Consider the following 17,240-nt stretch of genomic DNA (forward strand, 5'->3'; position numbering starts at 1 on the left):
GAAGAAGGCTTCTCAGGCTTGGAATATATGGGTTTGGGGATGCTTTTTAAAAGATGTTAGCTAAGTAAACCTCTGAAGCTGTGTTTTAATAGTAAGCTCCTAGTTTTACGACAGCCCTCATTTGTCCAGAGAAGCCAGCTGACAAGTTATTAATAGAGGTCAAATAGCACTATGGGCCGTTTGCATTCAAATGCATTGTAAAACTTTATTTCACGTAAACATCTGCATATTCTCAGTCACTTTCCACAATGTAAAGCCTTAGTTTGAAGACTAAGGGACTGGCTGGCTGTTCTTCCAAAGGACCCAGGTTCAATTTCCTGCACCCACATGGCAGCTCACAACAGTCTGTAACTCCAGTTTCTGGGGATCCAACACCTCTTCTGGCCTTCTGGCAACAAGTACACAGACATAAACACAGACAAAACACCCTACACATACCCTACACATACACATCACATCAATTTTAAAAGAAGACAAGATTTTACCCCAGCTTTAATGTTTTTATTTTTGACCAGCATATCTGATCTCACTAATTTTTATCAATCCATATCCTAAACTCACTGGAAAGTAGTTTTTGTTTTCCAACGACTCGTGCATAGCATTCCTTCTCAGACCCTGCCATGTGACTACATACAGCCAATGACAGGTTATCTTTTAGGCAGTGAAGGAAAGGGAACATGTGAATAAGAGAAGTTGTAGCTCAATGAGAGAAACTGTAGAACAGGACCCTAGTTCAAGTCCTAGTCCTAAAACATAGCTAGAAGTCGGTCCTCATCAGCCTTCGCACGTACTAGTCTGTATTAATTCAAATCAATAGTATTGAAAGTTAGTTGTAATGTGATGCTGTCATGTGAAAAATTCTTTCAGAAGGTAAATGGGGTGGCACACACCTTTAATACCAGCACTTAGAAGGCAGAATATGAGGATCTCTGATTTTGAGGCCAGTCTGTTCTGAGTACGAGTGCCAGGTCAGCCAGAGCTCACAGATAGATCCTGTCTCAAAAACAAAACAACAAAACCCAGACAAACAAAAGTTCTTTTAAGAAAATCGAAGATTACTAAGAGGATTATTTAGATCAAGGAAGACAGTTTCTGTGATGAGTATGCTCAAGTTAGTCACTGTTACTGGAAGAACAATAAAGAAAATTTTCACTGGCATCGTTGTATCGTCATCCTCCAACTGAAATATTGGCTCTTGCTAAACTGACTCGGGGTGGAACCAGTGTGACTCCATCACCTTGGCAAATAAAGTGGGCTTTCAATGTTATAGAGGCCTTGGCCGCTGTCAGGCTGATGAGGGAGGTGTGAGAAGATAAACTAAAAAGCTCCCCTTGACAATAGCATTCAGAAGTAAACTAAGTTGTCATTCTCTTTCGTTCACCCCTCTCGTTGGCCATTTGTGTAGTGCCTTCGATCAGTGCCCCCACCTTTGCGTACTACTTAAATACTAAACGTGCACTGACAGACGGTTGGTGATAATGAATCTTCCTTGAATGACAACAGAAACAAACTTTTGTTCATGCCATCACTCAAGCATTAAATAGTTTTGTCTTTTGATTATAGCCTTTTCAAAAAGAAAATTAAGCTGTAAATGTTTCTGATTCTGAGTACCAAATAATGGCCATTAAAATATTGATTGCTATTGTCTCCAAAAGATGAAAGTTTTCATAGCAAAATATTGGGAAACAGATTTTACTATAAAATATCCATTTTCTTCCACCCAATTATGGCTTTAATTCTGCCAGTATCTAGAGTGACTTCTGTTATTCATGTTTTGCTCCAGCAATAATGGCGTGCCAAGCAGATTTTACATATACATATATATACATATATATATTTACTTATTTTTATTTTATGTGCATTGGTGTTTTGCCTGCATGTATGTCTGTAGAGATGAAACTAAAGTTACAGACAGTTGTGAGCTGCCATGTGGGTGCTGGGACTTGAACTTGGATCCTCTGGAAGAGCAGCCAATGCTGTTAACTGCTGAGCCATCTCTCCAGGCCCGCCAAGCAGTTTTCACAGTGAATTTTCCTTAAGGATCTGCTTTGCAAGGAAATTTATTTTCATGTCCTTTGGAAGCTAAATCAGCATATAGTTAAAATGTTTTATCTTGAATGGGTTGTGATTATATGTTGTAGTCTAGCAAATGGAAGACAGGCTTGAATTTAGTAGACCGCACTTTTGCAAAAGGTAGATACATGTTCATAAGAGTTGAAAGAGGCATCATTTTTCACTTAATAAATAGAGCTCATGTCCTGGAGACCTCCTCAGTAGAGAATTCTGGGGGAAATCTTCTAAAGAAAGCTCTTAGTAAATGGTTAGTTGTTTTTATTTGTTTTCAAAAGGTAAATCAACATAAACAGTAGCTTGTGTTAATATAATAGATTTATAATTTGTAGTATCAATTTGGGCCAAATCTTTTTTAGTTTTTGCTACAAGTTACCAGTGAATCGAGTGAATAGTTACCCTCTTTTGGATGGACCCCCAATCCTCTAAATTTACTGATACAGGAAAACTTTTTTTTTTTTTGGTTTTGCGAGACAGGGTTTCTCTGTGTAGCTTTGGGCCTTTCCTGGAACTTGCTTTGGAGACCAGGCTGGCCTCGAACTCACAGAGTCTTCCTCTGCCTCCCGAGTGCTAGAATTAAAGGCATGCACCACCACCACCTGGCAGGAAAACTTTTTATGTTAAGGTATTTAGAATACCTATTTTAAAAGTGGATCTTTTACAAGTAACTGTGATTGAGGAAGAATTTAGTGTCCACATCTGGTTCCTTACAGAAAATAGGCTATTGTAATTTTCAGTAGGAATCTCTGTGGGCTTTGACACCCGATATTAGGAGCCAGCAGTGAGAAAGTGACCATAAAATTGGGACTTCCTGTGGTCGTGCAGTTGCATGTCTTTCCTCAACCACAAGAGGCCAGGCCAGAAGTGTACAGATGCCACATTTGCAGTACAGATCTCAAGAGATCAATGTGGAAAGGTTGTTTATACTACACAAAGCACATTATGGGATCCAGGACACTTCTGAGAGCCACTGTGATTCTCTCCATCTTAGTAAAAACGGAGCAAGAACTAGGTATTTTTTTTCAGTTCCTGTCTTTTTATTTATTCATATACAACTACTTGTCTTCTGGTTTAAGAACTAGATATTTTTGTGCCCTCCACATTCCAATGGGAAGCTGCACAGTAGTGCTGAATGTTTCATGAGCCAAACACATGTAATTCAGATTCAGGTTTCACTGTCTCCCCTTTCGCCATCAGAAGTCAAGCACAGGCAGTGCTACCGACAGTGAGTTCTGTTTTACTCATTTTCTTACTCCTTCATTAACTCGCCAAAGTTACTGAGGTCTACACCAAAGGTTTAGACTTGTCATAAATAATATATCTACACTACCAAGGAAGGAAGCTTAAATCATTCAGTGAGTACCTGATGTTGATTTGACTTAAATTACATCTATTTCGGTCATTTACACCACTGATCAAAAAGAGTCCTTTTAAAATATTTAACATTCATATTTAACATTAAGTCTCTAGCTTTTTTTTAGCTCACTGAAGATGCTTTTAAGACTGTTGATTGCTTATTCATATAGGGAAGGACCTAATATTTGAACACCCATTACATATTTCATACAGGCTACTTACTCCTGAGAAGTACCCTATGAAGGTAGTTGCTGTTAATCCCTAACAGATGAAACAGTAAGGCTAAGTGATGAACCCAAGACCCCATAACTAACTAGTTGATGTTGGTTTGGAGCCCTCAGACTCCCAAGCCTGTGCTTGAACCGCTAGTTTCAACAGCCAGTCTGGCTTAATGTATATGTTCTTCACAGCTCAGAAATATTTGTAGACTGATACAGAGGCCCTCCTTGTACATTTGGAAGCAACTTTATTAATTTTGTAAGCTCCTTAAAGCCAGTAATATTTTACTTTCTTTACAAAAGCTAAGTATGTTTAGTATTTTAGCTGATCTCTAAGATGCCTTTGATTATAAAACATATTGCATTTCACAAAGGAAAATTTATAAAGTACAACCCTGATAGTTCTTTTAGTAGATAAAGATATTAATACAGCTACTTTTAAAAATGAAAATGGTGTGTGATTTGTGTGTGTCTGTGGTATGGGGGCACTTGCACATGTGTGCGTACAGAGGCCAAACATCTATATTGTTTGCCTTCCTGTTTTGACAGGGTCTTTCCCTGGACCAGGAACTCACCATTTTAGCTAGACTGGCTAGCCAGGGAGTCCCCAAGATCTGCCTCCTCAGCTTAGGGATTGTAGACATGCACAGTATGCCCAGCATTTTACATTGCTACTAGGGATCCAAATTCAGGCCCTGGTGTCAAGCACTAAGCAATGTTCCCAGCACATGCTGGCTACTTTCATACACACATAAATTAAGTGGTTTAAAGAGTTCTTGTGACTTCATCATGTCCAGAGTCCCACTCTTCTGATTCACTTTTTGATGTCATAATTCTGTCTATATTCATCCATCCATCCATTGATCACCTACCTACCTACCTACCTACCTTTCTGTCTATTTATTTGGAGCCAGCTCATTCTGTAGCTCAAGCTGGCCAGGAATTCACTCTGTAGCCCAGGCCGGCTTCAGGCTGTTGTCCATCTTCTTGATTCAACCTTTGAGTACTGGGATCGTGGCAGAGGATCATAGGGTTAATGCCAGCTAGGGCTACATAGCAGGACTCTGACACCCCTGCCTTGGGGTTGGAGGAAGAGCCTCCAAAGAAGTACCCTGTTTAATAACAATAAACTCAGAGTATTGAGACAAGTTACAGGGTTAAATGTAGTAGGAAATTCCCTTCACACATCAGGCTATTTACCTGTCAAACCCCAAAACTCTTACTCATGCACTTCCTTTTGGCAAATGTATTGTAAAGATCACTATGCTTTCATTAAAGAAGAATTTCTCTCCTTTAAAGAAACAAGTTTTATTATTAAGAAACAAAAATTTGTTGGGGGGTGGTGGTGCACACCTTTAATTCCAGATTCTGGAGGCAAAGGAAAGCAGATCTCTGTGAGTTCCAGAACAGCCAGGACTACACAGAGAAACCCAGCCTTGAAGGACTAAAAGAAAGAAAGAGAGAGGGAGACGGGGAGAGGGAGACGGGGAGAGAAGGGGAGGGGGGAGAGAGAGAGAGAGAAACAATAATTTGCCAGGTGTGGGGGCACACACTTTTAATCCCAACACTGGAGACAGCGGCAGGCAGATCTCTTTGAGTTTCACAGGACAGCCAGGGCTGTGTAGAGAGACCATGTCTCAAAATAAACAAAGAATGGGAGGGAGGGAGGGAGGGAGGGAGGGAGGGAGGGAGGGAGGGAGGGAGGGAGGGAGGGAGGGAGGGAGGAAGGAAGGAAGGAAGGAAGGAAGGAAGGAAGGAAGGAAGGAAGGAAGGAAGGAAGGAAGGAAGGAAAATAGGAAGGAAGGAAGGAATGTTGCTGGAGTTATCTCCAGTCCTGCCTGGGACCACAGCCACTCAGACCCAAATAAACACACAGACACTTATATTAATTAAAACTGTTTGGCATAATGGCTCAGGTTTCTTGCTAGGTAGATCTTATATCTTAACCCATTTCTATTAATCTATAAGTTGCCATTTCTATTAATCTATAAGTTGCCATGTGGCTTGTGGCTTACTGGTACTTTACATCTTACTTTTTATGGCGGCCTGGCAGCATCTCCTGTCTCAGCCTTCCTGTTCCCACAATTCTCTTCTCTGCTTATCCCACCTATCCTTCCTGCCTGGCTACTGGCCAATCAGCGTTTTATTTATCAATCAATCAGAGCAACACGTTCACAGCATCCCCAGCACTTCCCCCTTTCTTTTTTTTTTCAAAAGGGAAGGTTTTAACTTTAACATAGTAAAATTACATATAACAACAATTATCACGCAAGAATTATAGTTACAATATCTAGTCTATTTGTATTTGGCAAAATTAAAGAAGATATTTTATCCTATATTTGTGATTCTAGGGTTTCATATCTAACTTATCTTTTATCATAACTAAGGAAAATTATAACTATCTAGTCTTCAACTACATCAAATACTTCAGAAGGATACAATATTACCTGAGAAGTGGGATAAGGACGCATGCAACTTTCGGGAGTCTTGAGAGATTGAACAGAGACAGTTGGCAGCCTGGATAGTCATCCAAAGTTCTTCTGTAAAATTGGGACATGTGTCTTCAGCCCACAGGCCTAGAGTCTCTCAGTCACTTCTCTCTGTGTCCTGTAGAATGTCTAGCAGTTTCCTCTGCAAAGCAGGAACCTGAAGGATCATTTTGCCAAGCAAAGTTCATTGGTCACCTTCCTATGGGTCCTGTATGTCCAGTCGATATATTTTTTTAAAGCAGTCCAGGCAAGAACAGTTTCTTGCCTAAATGGCTATTTTTACCAAGAAGAAGATAAACTCCATGCGGAGTGTCTTCGATGCCCATCTTTTTCTCTGAAGTAAATCGGTACTGCCAGGAGCAGACATGTCTCACTGTCCAGAGAGTCTAAATTTTTAAAACATTTTAAATGCCATATTCTGTAGGTCTTTGAAGTGTTTAAAGATTATCTATCTATCTGAAATATATCTATGTATACCTAGAAAACTTAACTGGCATGACTACAAGTTTGACTATCATAGAAGACTAATTATTAAATCTGTATTTCTTAATTATCCATTACAATTTAAATGAGTTACATAAATGAGAGTAGAAATATATATACAGTATAACAAAATTAAGTTTAAACTTTTATCAATAAACTAAAATCCATAGCAATGTAAAACATTTCTAAACAAGTTGTTGCTCTTTAAAAGGAGGTTCATTAATCTACCCTTTCATCCTATCATTATATGATTTCCTTTTCTTCTTTAGAAAGAGATTGCATTTATAATCAACCTGCTTTAAATAAAAATACTGGTTTTTCTCTGTCCCATACCAGAGGGCTCTTTTGATATGGGACAGAATAATCTCTCAACATTTTTTTCTTTTTTAAGCAATATACTTGGGTTTAGAGAAGAAGTGAGCCAATTCCATCTCCAAAGCCAGCTTGGTATATTTGGGAATTTGGGCATAGCTTCTCATACTACTTCCTGCTGGATGAGGGTACTTTATTCTTATGAGGACATAAAGAAAATTTTAGGATTATGGAGTAGTCCGTGAGTCTGTATTATCTGAGCCAGTTTCCTTGAAATCATTCTGGATGTTAGATCATCTGGGCCATGGTGTCATCAGAGACCTTTCAGGCGGTTTTGGCTGGTCAGATCTGATGTGTCTTAATCTGGAACAAATCCATAGCCTCTTGTTTCCTATGGAAACAAAAGCAGAGCCTCCTTTTCAAAGTAACATATCCTTAGACCCAAATTTTGAAGTCAAAATACCTTTAAAATATACATATTGGTTTAACTGAGCATTCTTTACAATCAAAAGTCTTTCTGAAGTTAAAAATCCCAAAGACAACAGTATCCAGATTCCCTGTGTGATATCCATCTTACGTGGCATATTTTTATATTACTTTTACTTTTTTTTAAAGACTATTTTTTAAAACTTTCTATTTCTTTAATATAACTGTCTATATTCCTTTTCTTTTCTCTTCCAAGCCTATGTACATTTTTACACACATTGTAAACCATTTAAAGTCTTGTTCCATCTGAATCTGTCTTATTGTGTAACTATTGCTTTATACTGCAGCGGTTAGTACTGAAGCAGAAACCTTGGCTGCTGGCTCCGTCCAACTCAGCTTCCCAGCATGGTGGTAGTACGTCAACTGCCAGATCGGGGTCTGAGAGCCATGCGTACCCTCACCGTGTAGCCCAGAAACTTTTTTTTTTTTTTTTTGTGCTAGTAAAAGCTAAATCTGTCATGCAGTGCTATGTGCATCTTGGAGACACCTCATTCCCACCATGCTGCAGGTCAAGCGCGCACACCATGAACCCACCATAGAGTAGCTCAAGCCCACAGGCTACGGCTAACTTGAGAGACACAACTAGGAAGCTGATTTTAGCTCCGTTTTAGAATCTTTTTTTTCTCAGGTTTTAGGTGGAAAATCTTGCCCCACATTCTTGCGCCATTTGTTGATGGAGTTTTCTCCAGTCCCGCCCAGGCCCACAGCCACTCAGTCCCAAATAAACACACAGACGCTTATATTAATTAAAACTGTTTGGCCTAATGGCTCAGGCTTCTTGCTAGCTAGATATTATATCTTATATTAACCCATTTCTATTAATCTATAAGTTGCCATGTGGCTTATGGCTTACCGGTACTTTACATCTTACTTTTCATGGTGGCAGCAGCAGCTGGCAGAGTCTTCTGACTCAGCCTTCCTGTTCCCAGAATTCTCTTCCCTGCTTATCCCACCTATACTATACTTCCTGCCTGGCTACTAGCCAATTAGCATTTTATTTATCAATCAATCAGAGGAACACATTCATAGCATCCCCAGTAAAGGAGGGAGGGAGGGAGAGAGGAAGGGAGGGGAAAAATCCTCACCTTAAACTGTTGAATGTATCTTTTTGTCATTGTTTTTAAGTGGACCTAGCTTGGAGCCAGTAGTTAATACAAGAACACCTAACCTAGAAAGAACATAAGCATGTTTTGGTCAGTATTGATCACTCCATTCTCCCCATTGGGGTGGGAGGTGGAGAACCAAATGGCAGGCCGACTTTAGGCCACATAGTGCTATGGAGTGTTCCCACTTGGGGATTTTTGTTTTAGTTTGTTTTTTCTCAAGACAGGGTTTCTCTGTAGCTTTGGTGCCTGTCCTGGAACTCACTCTGTAGCCCAGGCTGGCCTCGAACTCACCAAGACCCACCTACCTCTGCCTCCCGAGTGCTGGGATTAAAGGCGTGCAGCATCACCACCTGGCTAACGATTGGCTTCATTCTTGATACAGAGAAGCATATTTAAAAAACAAAATAAAACAAAAAAAAAGGCTGTTTGTACCCAATTTTTATGTATTTTGAAAAAATTATCTAATTATTTTTCTTAGTAATACATTCTTAACATGTGTAGAGTACATGCAAGGAGTGACCATTTTAGAGACTCCGATGACAGATCCAGAGCCCTAGAGGTCTGTCTTAGATGGTGCAAGTAGCCATTCACATTGGCTTATTCAGAGGTGAAATGTACCAGGCTCTCACTTTTTTAAGATTTTCTTCTTGATTTTTATATTAATTTGATACTTCAATGAAGCTTAGTACTTCCCTCACAAAACTTGAACATTAAATGACGGGAAGCTGAATTTGAAACCCACTGTAAGGAAACTCTGGTGGTGGTTTTGAAGTGTTCCGAACACCTTGTAGATTTGGAGCCAGGAGAAAACCAGCTGAGCCTTTCTGAAGGGAAACTTTCCTGGACAATCAAAAGCAGACACAGGAATGAAGGATTGTTTTCCCTTACCCCAGCATTCATAGTGTTCTCACTGTCTCTGGATCGTTGGACAAATTTGCTTTCTTCCTGAGTTGTTAGATCACTTTCAAAACTGTGTCTATGCTAAGAGACCAAATCATCCTCAAGAACACCCGCAATGGTTTTGTATTGGTGGAAATCTAACTCAGGGCCTGCATGTGTTAGGCAGGGAGCAATCTCCCCAACACTTTCTTAATAGGTATTTCTGAAATGTAAAATGCCAACTTAAAATTGCACTATCAAAGTTAACCCAGAGGTATCAATTAGTACTACATATCAATCTAATAGGGAGGAAACCAGTATCTTAGAGTTGAAGAAAAAGGAACATACTTTTTCTTTTTTCAAAATTGGGAAGAATATTAAAACATACACATGCACATAAGACTATGAGATAACTCACTTGTTGAACTCCCTTTAGTATGACAGTCTTTGGCATTTATGCAAGTTAAAGTTGTATAAGCCATTATAATGGAAGCATTTATATACTTGGTAGCCAAAGGAATATGCATACAGCCACAGGAGGTAAACAATGAAGATTGATAAGCACACATGCTAAATTGTATTTCACTGTGCTTTAGAAATATGACCCAAGGAACAGCTCAAAGTAGATGAAATAGGAATGTTCTCTGAACAACTCAGATTTCCCACGTAATAAATTTGGGTAATCGGCAAATGACTTTTAGATCATGCATCATTTACCTTTTAATCAGTGAGAGAAAATACAGACACGGGCTGGAGCTATGACTGGGTAGTTAAGAGCACGGGCTGCTCTTCAGAGGACCCTGGCTTGATTCTTAACACCCATATGGTGGCACTCTGTAATTCCAGTTCCAGGGGATCCAACACCTCCTCTGGCTTCCTTGGGGACTTCGTGTAAATGGTGCACAGATGTACATGTATCCTGCACATGAGACAATAAAATAAAGAAGAAAATGTAAAGACGTAAAAACTTAATACTAGCTGGGTGGCGGCGGCGCTCGCCTTTAATCCCAGCCTGGTAGAGGCAGGCAGAGTTCAAGGCCAGCCTGGGCTACAGAGTGAGTTCCAGGAAAGACTCCAAAGCTACACAGAGAAACCCTGTCTCGAAAAAACAAAAAACAAAAACTTACTACTAAACTGCTTCCCTATAGTGTTCATTCCAGGCTATGTAAGTCTTTGATCTGGCAGACTGCAGCCTTGTGCACTGTACTGTGTTTGGGGGCTCTGAAGAGTAATAAAAGATTAGTGAAAATCCCTAACACAGCTTGACCATGTCAGGGCTCACTCCTTAGTACGTTGGGACTCAAGGCGTCCTCACGGAAATAAGAAGTGTATTAGGAGACTGGGTATCTTCAACTTTCACTGTCCCGTTCCTGTGACCTTGATTCCGTTTCCTGCCACCCCAGGCACCTGCTCTTTGTGCCTTGCGTGTGTCACTTGTCCTTTGCACAGCCCTGCTGCTTTCATCCTCCTCCCCCGGCTGTTTCTTACCACCGTCTCCAGTGGCCCGTACACCTCCTTTTCTTTACTGCAGCACTGGTCTGCTTCCTACCCACCCAGTCTCTTCCCATGCCGAGAAAGCAGAGCTCGTAGAGCGGTTCTGAGACAGTTCTACCAAGCTGAAGAAAGTCTTTCCAGCTCCTCCAATCATCTGTCATCGTACAGTCACAGGAAGAACACACAAAAGCACACAGAAAGGTTTTTATTGTGTTTTTGGTAGTAACCTTACTTTATTAAAGGGGCTACACCAGGGGCATCCCCCTTTCTAATGTGTGAATTTGTATCCATTTTCAGAGTTTGTATACTTGTAAAGCTACAAACACAGGTAACAGGCTCTCTGTTCTCTATTCTCCACGCCCTTTTGTAGTTGATCCCACTGTCCTTCTGTGATTTATTTTTCACTTTGCAGATCTGATATGCAGAACTCACTAGGTAACTCCTTACCCTTTGACAGCATTTTCTGTTCCCTGGTCTTGGCTGTGAGCCTCAAACATGAGTGAAGGCATGCAGTATTTGTCTTTGAGGGCTGGCCTTTCACATGTAACATGATTTCCTTGAGGTTCATCTGTGTTACAGTACATTCAGAATTTCCCTCTCTTACATGGACTACATACTTTATTTTGCTGGTCCAGCCAACCACAGAAGGACACAGGGTTACTTCTACCTTCTGACTGCTGTGACTAACCCTGTTATGAGAGTGGGTATTTTATTTTTCGGCCTTTATGTCTTGAAATATTTCTTCAGCCCTCTTCTATAGTACAGTAGCTCATTTTATTAGGTAGTTTGATATTAGTCCGAATGGTTTTTGGGCTCCTTTTTCTCTGTGTTTCACTTTGACTGATTTCTAATCATTTCCTGCAGTTATGTCAAATTCCCTGAATCTGTCAAAAACATTCTTTATCTCTATTGTGTTATTTCTGACACTGTCTTTTGATTCCTGCTTGTAGTTTCCATTTCTCTGTTGAAATTCACAATCTGATCAAGCTTGATGTCTCTTTCCGAGGAAAGCCTCGGAGGGCTGTTTGCCTTCCTGGCTTAGTGTGTGTGCCCTGCGTCTCCGAGTCGGAAGCCGGGATTGCTTTCTCTTTTGACACTGGCTGCAGGTTGCTCTTTGGTGCACACTGCAACTTACTGAATGTCAAACACTACAGGAAGACAGCAGCGGCTGTAGTAGTTGTCCCTTTATCCAGAGGGGATTGGGTCCAGGGCCCGCTGTCAGTACCCAGATCTGTGGGTCCTCAAGTCCCTTGTGTCAGGTGGCATAGTGTTTGCATGTATATCCTACCGTACACCTGACCTCTAGAAGTAGACTGATGCAGTATATATGCTGTATAAATAGCTAGTGTTTTGTTGATAAGGAAAAGTCTGTTTACGTTCAGTACAGACAAAACACGTTTTCCCGAATCTTTTCAGCCAGTAGTTGATTGAGTCCACAGATGTGGAATCCATATGGAAGGCCAGCTACTCTATGTGCTCCTATACTCTTTCTCATGTTCGCGTAGGAGTTAAGTAAGTCATTCTACTCAAGGGTTAAACTAGGTTTTTGTTTGGTTAACTATTAACCCACTTGTAGTATTATCTTGTGCTTAGGGTCAATGCTGACTTGCTGGAGAGATTTTTCCCACAGTTCCGGATACGTCCCTAGCTTTTGGGTTGTCTTATACTTTATCCCTTTCACAATGGGAAGTTGCTGTCAGCGTGATGGTAAGGACCCAGCTACCTTCTGGTAGCAGGTAAATGCCATCTTGTTTATTTGAGGGTCTTCTACAGGAGTTTCTTACCCCCCCTCACAGATATTGGAGACCCAAATCCTGGACTGTTTTCTGCTCTTCCTAGGGTATAGAGGTTTATTCTCTTGTTTCCCAACTGTACTAGTTCATCTCCTGTGTCCAGAGAAATAGGGGGACAGTTTGAGATTATCCTTTTCTAGTAGACTAAGCCTAGGTAGGCTCTACAGCCTTCACACAGTGAGGCTATCTCCCTTCATCCAGGCCTCTCTTGTCTCCCTCTTTGCTCCCAATCATTCACTCGTGCTGCTTCTGGCAGAAGATTGTGGTAAAGAGCTTGCAGGAGAGTATAGCCCCTCCCTCGTGCCTCCTACGAGTCTTAGAAATGCTTTTTAACAGCCTTCTTGCTCACAAACAAATATCATTCCATACGTGAAATTGTATGATTACTTTGTTGGCATAGAAAATGAATACATTGACCTGGATTTAACCACAGTATACTGGACGTTTAGGGTTATGTCTTAAACTCAAGCCTCCTTAATCTAACAAGCAAATTTGAAGATACTGGATGTGCTGAATAGTTTGATGTCAGCTTGACACACACTGAGTGATCTGAGAGGAGGGAACCTCAGCTGAGAAAATGTCTCATTAAGATCAGCCTTAGGCAAACCTGTGGAGCATTTTCTTGATTAATGGTTGATGGGGGAGGGCCCAGCCCATTTCGGGGGTGCCATCCCTGGGCTGTGGTCCTGGGTTATGTAAGAAAGCAGGCTGTGCAGACCATGGGGAAGCAGGCCAGTGAGCAGAACAATCAGTTCCTGCCTCCAGGTTGCCACCCTGCATGAGTTCCTGCCCTGACTTCCTTCAGGGATGGACTATGATGTAAAAGTGCAAGCCAAATAAACCCTTTCCTCCCCAGCTTGCTTCTGGCCATGGTACTTCATTGCAGGAATAGAAACCCTAACCAAGACACTGGAAAATCCTAGGGTAAATTGGAAAATGTTGCTAACCTACTTTAAATATATACTTAGATGGTCATAACTTTTCTAATAAGTACATTGGTCATATGAATTAGTTTCACCCTAAAGAGTTCATTTAACCCTCTTCTCTAAAAACCTAACTCTAACTACAATCATACTGTGATATTCTAAGAGTTAGGACTTCAATATATAAATTTAGGTTGTGGGGCTACTATTGAACTTGTAACAGAAGACACTGAAAACCTAGTTCAAATATAGAGCTCCTTCTGGATGACAATGTCCAGCAGAGCCCTCTGCTACAATTACATGTTCTGTGTCTGCCAACCATTAGTCATGTGCGGCTGTGGCTATTGACTGTGTGATGTGTGCCTAAGGAGACTGAAAAGTGAATGTTTAATTTTATTAATACTGAGCAATGTAAATAGCCACATGCACCAATGGCTAACATTTGAATAATGCTTGACTAATCTCTATTTAACATGTAAAGATTAGAAGATCAATTATAGTTAATATAGGAGTCTAATACCACATTCATAATAAATGAAATAAATAGACATAGATTGAGTTACGAAATTCTTTTTTTTTCTTTGAGTTACAAAATTCTTAATGGAGTTTCTACCAATAAAATGTAAATAAAAGTGAGATATAATGTATTAAAATGCCCTTGTTCTTTCTCTATAGAGATGTTGTAGTTCATCTTTAGAATGGTATTGTTTTTTGACAAGTAGATTTTAGAAATAAGTCTTTAAAGTCATTTTCATTTTTAATTTTAAAGGGGTTTGATAATTGCATATAGCAAATGTTTAAATTAGTTCAATAAGATTTCAGTTACCAGATTGAAGAGTCCATTTAAATGAAACACTTCTGGGGGAAAACTGTAGGTGGTTTTAATAAAAACTAATTCATGTAGAGTAGGTGAATAGTTATGTGTTTTTTCTTAGAAAATCTAAATCTAAAAAGTCATTCCACAAAGAAAAATTTGAAAAGAGTTTCTTTTTGGGGAATAAAAATAGTTTGCTAAATTCATTCCTTCATTTATTGCTTTATTCTGTCCTTTAATGTTTTGATGCCATATTGTTACCTGGTAAATTTTAGGACCAAATAAAACTAATTTTAGATTTATAATGAAGTTATAAAAACTGCAGTCCCATATACCCTTTACCTGGTATCCCTTAGCTAATGTCTTGCATGATTGCAGTGTAATCATCACGCTTTGGGAATCAGCACTATTGCAATCACCCCCGCTAAGTCTCAGTCTTTACTAATGACCCTCTCTTTCTGTTGTCTCTTTGACAGTGCTGGGGATCGAGCCCAGGGCCTCTCCCATGCTAGGCAAGTGCCTTACCATAGACTACACCTGCAACCCCAACGGTCCCTCTCTGTTCTACAGTGTGTTTCGTTGTTATCTCCGGTCCCTGTTCTGGTCCTTGGTCTCTTCTTCATGTTTTTAAAGGGTTTTGATTGATTATGATTATTGAAGAATGTTCTTAAATTTGGGTTTATGTGATTTTTTTTTCTTACTTGATTAATTAGCATTTTGAGTTTGTTTCTCTCTCTCTCTCTCTCTCTCTCTCTCTCTCTCTCTCTCTCTCTCTTTCTCTCACTTTCTTTCTCTCTCTTTTAGGTTTATTTATTTATTATGTATACAGTGTTCTGCCTGCATGCCAGAAGAGGGCACCAGATCTCATTATAGACGGTTGTGAGCCACCATGTGGTTGCTGGGAATTGAACTCAGGACCTCTAGAAGATCAGCCAGTGCTCTTAACCTCTGAGCCATCTCTCCAGCCCAGTTTGCTTCTCTTAAGACTGTCTTTGGAAATGATCTGCTGTCCTTCTCTGTCTGTCAGGGGGTTATAATGTGGGTAGATCTTAAAACTGGTATTAAGCTTTAGAAATTTTGATTATGAAAACTGCCTTCTTTGATATAATTACTATAAAATACCAGTCTATAAAACATGCTTTGTGGTACAAACTGATACTAAATATAAAACCATTAATGAAAGAATGCTGTAGGCATCACTGGTTAATGGGACAGAGTTAGTAGAATTTCATTCATTGGAGTAAAATTCAATAATGAAAAAGAGAAACCATAGTTTTCTTTTAAACAAGACAATTCTCCATTGGAAAGTTAACAAAGTAATTATCCGAAAGGGGTCTTCCAAATGAGTAGAATTGCTTTTGTAATAGTTATTAGAATGAATTTCTTGATCTAGCATATCATATGAAATCATTTTATTATAATTATTATAATAAATTTTTATATCTGAGCATTTAAGAATTCTTAATATAAAGATACAAGTCAGTAATTAAAAAAGAAAAAAACTGCACCACCTGTTCCAACCTTTCTATCACGTAAGCATCCTCATCTGTCCCCACCGAGGAATGAGACTATCGTAGACTTTGGTGCTTTTAAACAGTATGCCACATTGTTAGGTATTCTTTTCAGCTTTGCGTATATTATATGTGTACAATGTATGTTAATATATGTGTATCACATTTACCCATTAAACGTACCCCATTCTAGAAGCACTTTTTGTTTTTATTGTTTGGGGTTGTCTGAAAACATTCTTAGACTATAACCTTGATAATAGAACTAAATATTGTTGTCCATCCAGAAACAGTACTCAGTGAAATGATACCATTTTCTCCTTATTTTGTTTTAGTTCAGCAATCAGCAAACACTGGGAGGCTGAACTAGCTACCCTCAAAGGAAACAACGCCAAACTCACCGCAGCCCTGCTGGAGTCCACTGCCAACGTGAAGCAATGGAAGCAGCAGCTGGCCGCCTATCAGGAGGAAGCAGAGCGGCTGCACAAGCGGGTAAGGGCAGGGCTGCGCCAGCGCGGCTGGAAAAGGTTTCCGCGGGGAAGGGAAATTCGCAGGTAGACGCAGCGCACGGGAATCTTCTAGGGAAATTCTTTGCTTATCAGGAATATATATGAGCTAAGTTTCCTGCTTTACTGGCTCAAGAAAAATATTCCTCAGAGTTTAATGAGAATGAAGATTATGTGGCTTTCATAAACAAATGAACTGATTGTAGTTTCAACTGTGCCAATTAGCTGTGTGCCAAAATGGCAGAGCTGTAAATAGGAAGGGGGATAGAGACAAGGGGACAAAGTTAGAACAGACACTGTCCTCTCCTGTGTATAGAAATTAACTTTCAGTTTGTGAGATGAGAAAGTTGTGGAGCTCTGTTTATAATATATGAATATAGCTAATGGTGAGTAAGATACTCTTGTTAGCTTTTTATCACAGTGGAAACCTAACTTATGACAAATCACTGGCAGTAAAAACCCATTGAAGAGCTAGGATGTTCTCTTACTGTGTAATCCTTGCCCAGGAGAATTTTTGTAGCAGTCAGAATATTAGAGCATTTATGAAAAGAAGTGTGCGCCTGTAGTCCTAACACTGAGAAGTGAGGTGGGATTCTGCCGTCTTTGGACACACATCTGTAGCATCCAGTGCGCTCTCTTCTGTAGACTGCGCTTGCCGTCATTTCCTCGTAGCTGGTATCAGTTCTTTAGGATTGTTTGGCTCTGGGTATACCGGCAGCAGATTATCTCAGCTTTACTTTAGATGGTTTATCGACCACTTGTTCCATTGCCTGTTACCACATACACAGTCATTTTGAGATACA

General features: G+C 39.9%; 1 protein-coding gene across 3 annotated transcripts in view; it reads left to right on the plus strand.

Moving 5' to 3' along the window:
* The window catches only part of Homer1 (homer scaffold protein 1), a 117,434-nt gene that overhangs the window by 88,070 nt on the left and 12,124 nt on the right, over positions 1 to 17,240 (plus strand). For 2 of the 3 annotated variants that reach the window (XM_076552071.1, XM_006981776.4), the window contains 2 exons: positions 14,900 to 14,935; positions 16,267 to 16,423. In XM_076552071.1, the coding sequence (XP_076408186.1) occupies positions 14,900 to 14,935; positions 16,267 to 16,423 (193 nt within the window). The remainder of the gene's footprint in view (positions 1 to 14,899; positions 14,936 to 16,266; positions 16,424 to 17,240) is intronic. The other variant, XM_006981777.4, reaches the window with a different exon arrangement.

The sequence above is a fragment of the Peromyscus maniculatus genome, chromosome 15, assembly GCF_049852395.1.
Source record: "Peromyscus maniculatus bairdii isolate BWxNUB_F1_BW_parent chromosome 15, HU_Pman_BW_mat_3.1, whole genome shotgun sequence".
In the NCBI taxonomy this organism is placed as follows: domain Eukaryota; kingdom Metazoa; phylum Chordata; class Mammalia; order Rodentia; family Cricetidae; genus Peromyscus; species Peromyscus maniculatus.